Raw genomic sequence first — 5,000 nt, 5'->3', positions numbered from 1 at the left:
TGTGTGTATGCACGTGTGTGTGTGTGTTCATGTTTGTGAAAGAAAGAGAGAAAAAGACCAAGACCGTGAGAGAGAGAGAGAGAGAGTGAAACAGAACGACAATGTGATGAGAGAGCGACGTGACGTGACGTCTGGAACAGAGAGAGATGCATAAAGTGTAAGGCTGAGAAAAGTAGAGGGGCACAAAGCTTAGTGAAGACTCAAGTGATGGCAGACCACATAAAGTCCAGCTTTCTGTGTCAAACATTGAATGAAGACGTGTTTTATAGATCTGGAATCTCCAGAACCATTCACTTCATAACGAACACATTTTTCTATGATACTACTTTTATTGATTTCTCTTTAGGAGAACAAACAAACAAACAAACAAAAACACTTAGTGCTGACATTAATAGGCCAACAGCAAAGGCTACTTTGCTTGTGTCTTAGTCAGTGTTAGCTTGGCTGTGCCATGGTGTGAAGTTTGCTACTGCAAGGATGATTTATATGTGTGTGAGTGTGTGAGTATGTATGTGTTCATATGTTTATATGTGTGTCTGTGTGTGTGTAAGTGTGAGAGTGAGAGAGACAGACAGAGAGAGAGATGGATAAAATGGGGAGAGACAGAGACTTGTGATGCAATCAGTTGTTAGTAGACACACATTCGGCCTGTATATGGCGCAAAGGCAAACATGAACGCATCTAAGCTGGACTATGATGGGCAGAGTAAGACATTGGAAGCTAATGGAGGCTGAGATGGTGGCAAAAGTGGGTTCCCTACATCTGATGTTTCTAGAAAAATCCAGCCCATTTCTCTCTCTATGGACCACACTCCTCTTTGCACATCTTTGAAGGTATGGGGTGGACACACAAACACAGTCTCTATCTCTCTCTTACACATACACATACTTACTGACACACACACACACAAACACACACACACAGACTGACACACACACAAACATACACAGCCTGATAGAATACCCTCATCCCATAATTAAATAAAGAAAACAAAAAGGTAGGCAAATACACCCATTCCAGGTGGTGTTTTCATCTGGCGCTCTGCTTAATAATCTCCATAATGGACAGACATGTTGTCATGGCGACCTGTCCACATAGCGTAGGATCATGGTATGGAGGCGAGCTTTAGTGCGAGGCTCCGTTTCTCAAAAGCTAATGGAGTAGCGCGGAGATAATCAATAGGCCAATCTCACCGAGAGCAGAGAGGAAAAAGGAAAAAGCGAGAGCTCAGCACGGGACTCGCGGCCCTCTCCCAGAGTCTCTTTTGCTTTCGCTGAGCTCGGCAGAAAACAAAACACAGCTTCCACCGGGAGAATTACGCAAAGGGCGATATTTATACCCCTGTGACAGGCCGTTTCAGTCTCACACACAGACAGACAAACACACACATACGTACAAAAAACAGACAGGCGGACACAAACACACAACAAGCAAGCCTGTATGAACGACAGAGTGTTCAGAAGTGTAAGACCAGCTATATGAAAGCCAGTATAGACAGACAGACAGACAGACAGACATTTAGATAGAGAAATAGATACTATGCTATGGAGATAGCTGAAAGTGAGTGGTAAAAAAAAGTGTCAAAGAGGAGGAGACGGAAGGGTACTCTAACACTGGAAGCTAAGAACAGTAAACCTTCTCATCTGAGCCTACACACCAGCAGGTGAAAACACTGATTTAAACACACAATCACAGTCTCCTTCACCACTCACGCATCACCACAAAGACATCTTCCGTTTCTCATGCCTTAATGCCCAAACACTCATACATTATCCCACCACATACACACACGTCATTCACACAGGCAAGCCCTCAGTCATACACAGTCACACTCATTGACTCACTCACTCACTCAATGACACATACACACAAAATGCAATAACTAGTAAATACTGATGAATGATGAGTGTTCATGAGTGCGAGACAAGCTACATGTACGTATATGATGAGAACAAGTCAATGGATAGCTAGATAGAGATAAAGAGAGAAACCAACAGATAGATAGGTAGATAGAAAAAAATGGAAACCAACAAAGAGATAGATATATGGAGAGAGGGAGAGAGAGAAAGCGAGAGAGAGCAAAGGAGAAGCGAGCATCTTGCAGCATTCATGACCAAAAGCAAAGCCAAGGGTGTGGGGTGGGGAGGGTGTGGTGTGAGCATGCCACACATAGGGGGCGCTGGTGGTTGTGCAGCCACAGGCTTTATAAATGTACTCCATAAATCAGTAAATCAGGAAAAGCCATTCAGAACCAAAAGCTGTGTGTGTGTGTGTGTGTGTGTGTGTGTGTGTGTGTGTGTGTGTGTGTGTGTGTGTGTGTGTGTGTGTGTGTGTGTGTGTGTGTGTGTGTGTGTGTGTGTGTGTGCGGGGCTGTGCTGGTCTGTGCTGTGTGTCTCTCCACACGTCATCTCAAGGGCAGTAACAGACGCATGACCCGCTGCAAATCCATGCAAGGAGCCATGGATGTTTCGAGTTGAAACTTTCTGGAATCAAAATCTGGACGTGGGCTTTTTTGCAGCTATATTCATCAACCTCTCAATGTGTTTTTTTCTTTTCTTTTCTTGTCTCTTCCAGAAAGGCCACACACTGACACTTTGCAAAAGTGTTCCCGAATGTAATTTTTCTAATTGCCTCTTTCTTTAAGTGGGCATGTGGGGTGTTCTTCCAAAGAGCTTTGCCCTGTTTTAAGTAAATAGGGAAGAAATTGTCCTGGTGGATATAGACTGAGTGTTCACTTAAGCGTTAATCTTTTGTGTGTCGAGACTGTAGTTTTGAGTGTGTGTGTGTTTGTGTGCATGTCCATGTTCTGTTGTGCTGTGTTATTACTGGCCTCTAGTGCTGTGTTGTGTTATAACTAGCCTGTAGTGCTGTGCTGTGTTGTGTTATTACTGGCCTGTAGTGCTGCGCTGTGTTGTGTTGTGCAGTGCTATGTTCTGTTCTATTGTGCTCTACTACACTGTTTTGTGTTGTGTTGTGTGGTATTAGAATGTGCTGTGTTGTGTTGTGTAGTATTAAGATGTGCTATGCTGTGTTGTGTTGTGTAGTATTAAGATGTGCTATGCTGTGTTGTGTTGTGTAGTATTAAGATGTGCTATGCTGTGTTGTGTTGTGTAGTATTAAGATGTGCTATGCTGTGTTGTGTTGTTCTTTGTTGTGCAGTGTCACACTGCTCTGCTGTGCTGTGTTATTTTAGAGTACTTTGCTGTAATGTGCAGCTGTCTGCTGTGCTGGGATGTGCTATGTTGTGTTGTACTTTGTTGTGCAGTGCTGTACTGTGCTGGGATGTTCTATGTTGCTGTGCCGTTTCTGGTGGGCGGCCAGGTCGGCATGCTGGTGCAGTGGAGAGTAAGGGGGAGGGGAAGGGAAGAAGGTGAGTTGTTTACCTGGTCCAAGGTAGAATACCTGGACTTGAGCGTGATGACCTCATCCAGGTGAGCCCTGAACTCTCGCCGTGAGGCCTGGAGGGAGCCACAGGACAGTCACTCACTGACACACGCACACACACACACATGCATGTGTGTGTGTACACACAAACTTATACTCACACACACACACAAACAAACATGTGGACCCAAATATCTATGCACAAGGGCTCACAGGAATTCACACAGGGACATATGCACAGACAGAGGTACTAAGCCATACATACACACATACAAAACACATACAAACTCTCTCCCTCACACACACACACACACGCACACACACACACACACACACACACACACACACACACACACACGTCAAGCAGTCACTCTCACACATAGACCTATATATGTCTATGCTCTCACACACACACACACACACGTACAGGCATGCACGCTAACAGAGACGTGGACACCAACATACACATTTACACACATGTATCCACATACTGTACATTCACAGTCACATACATACTGTACACAGTAAAATTCAAGCTCATGAACACAGAGACAGATACAAGCACCCACAAACAGGGAGACAAACTCACATGCTTAACGTATGCACAGGATGTGTACATGCACACAGGTTTCTCTTACACAACCCAATATCTTCTCTAATGGAACACACACACACACACACACACACACACACACACACACACACACACACACAAACACACACACACACACACCCACACACACAAACATACATACACAGACGCACACACATACACATTCACATGTATACTGACACAAATCACCTCGCAAAATCTCAAAGTAAATAGTAAATAGTGACTGCAGGAAAAGTAAAAAGAAGTGACAAATAAAGGCAAACGATAACTCAAAAGTATCTATCTGGTTTATGTGGCGAGGGTTGGAGCTACAGATCTAAGTGAGTGGCGATGGCAATGATTGACAGCACCTATCCCCTAAACTCCTCTACCTTTTTCTACTTTCTCGAGGCTACAATGTACACATTTTTGACATGTGACAAAACAAATGAGCTGCACTTAAAACTGATGTTTGTATTATTTTGGGGATGGTAGGCAGAATAATAATGTGTAGAATTATACTTATTGCCTTGACATCTTGTCCTAATATTCCTTGCTCTAGTTCTTCTCTTCATCTGCCTAGTTATGTCATATGGTATCAGTGTTATCATGCTGTAAGTATAGACAAGTGTAGTGATTTGATTATTAATGAGTATATTTACAATTGGTGCAAACCTGTCCGATGAACTTAAGGCTCAATGGTCAATCCAGGGACTTGTTTATGTGCACAACTTAATGTTTACTGACAGCTGAACATGCTGTTTGTTTTGACTTTTTCATTTCACATGATGTAATCAATGACTCCTCATATGATGTCACATCATGTAACAACTCGTCACGTCCATGTCTGTGTCACCTTCATGAGAGGAAGGCCAAATCAGGCATTACCACGGAAACCATGGTAATGGTCTCTCATTGGCTATATGCTGCTGTGACAGTTGGCTTGCACAGACCAGTGAGCTCCTCAGTACACAGGGACATTCCCAGACACAACAAATCCTTTGTGTGGTCAGTGTCATCAGGG

The 5,000-nt window shown here is 43.6% G+C and overlaps 1 protein-coding gene across 6 annotated transcripts in view; it reads right to left on the bottom strand.

Moving 5' to 3' along the window:
• gphnb (gephyrin b) overlaps positions 1-5,000 on the bottom strand; it is a gene marked incomplete at both ends in the record, with an annotated part of 98,620 nt that overhangs the window by 19,794 nt on the left and 73,826 nt on the right. For 3 of the 6 annotated variants that reach the window (XM_080833331.1, XM_080833332.1, XM_080833335.1), the window contains one exon: positions 3,384-3,458. The exons of the other annotated variants lie outside the window; for them this stretch is intronic. In XM_080833331.1, the coding sequence (XP_080689457.1) occupies positions 3,384-3,458 (75 nt within the window). The remainder of the gene's footprint in view (positions 1-3,383; positions 3,459-5,000) is intronic. 6 annotated transcript variants of the gene reach the window in all.

Source organism: Sprattus sprattus, assembly GCF_963457725.1.
Source record: "Sprattus sprattus genome assembly, chromosome: 2".
Lineage (NCBI taxonomy): Eukaryota > Metazoa > Chordata > Actinopteri > Clupeiformes > Clupeidae > Sprattus > Sprattus sprattus.
Note: the sequence above shows the minus strand (reverse complement) of the source record. Positions and strands in the feature narration are given on the sequence as shown.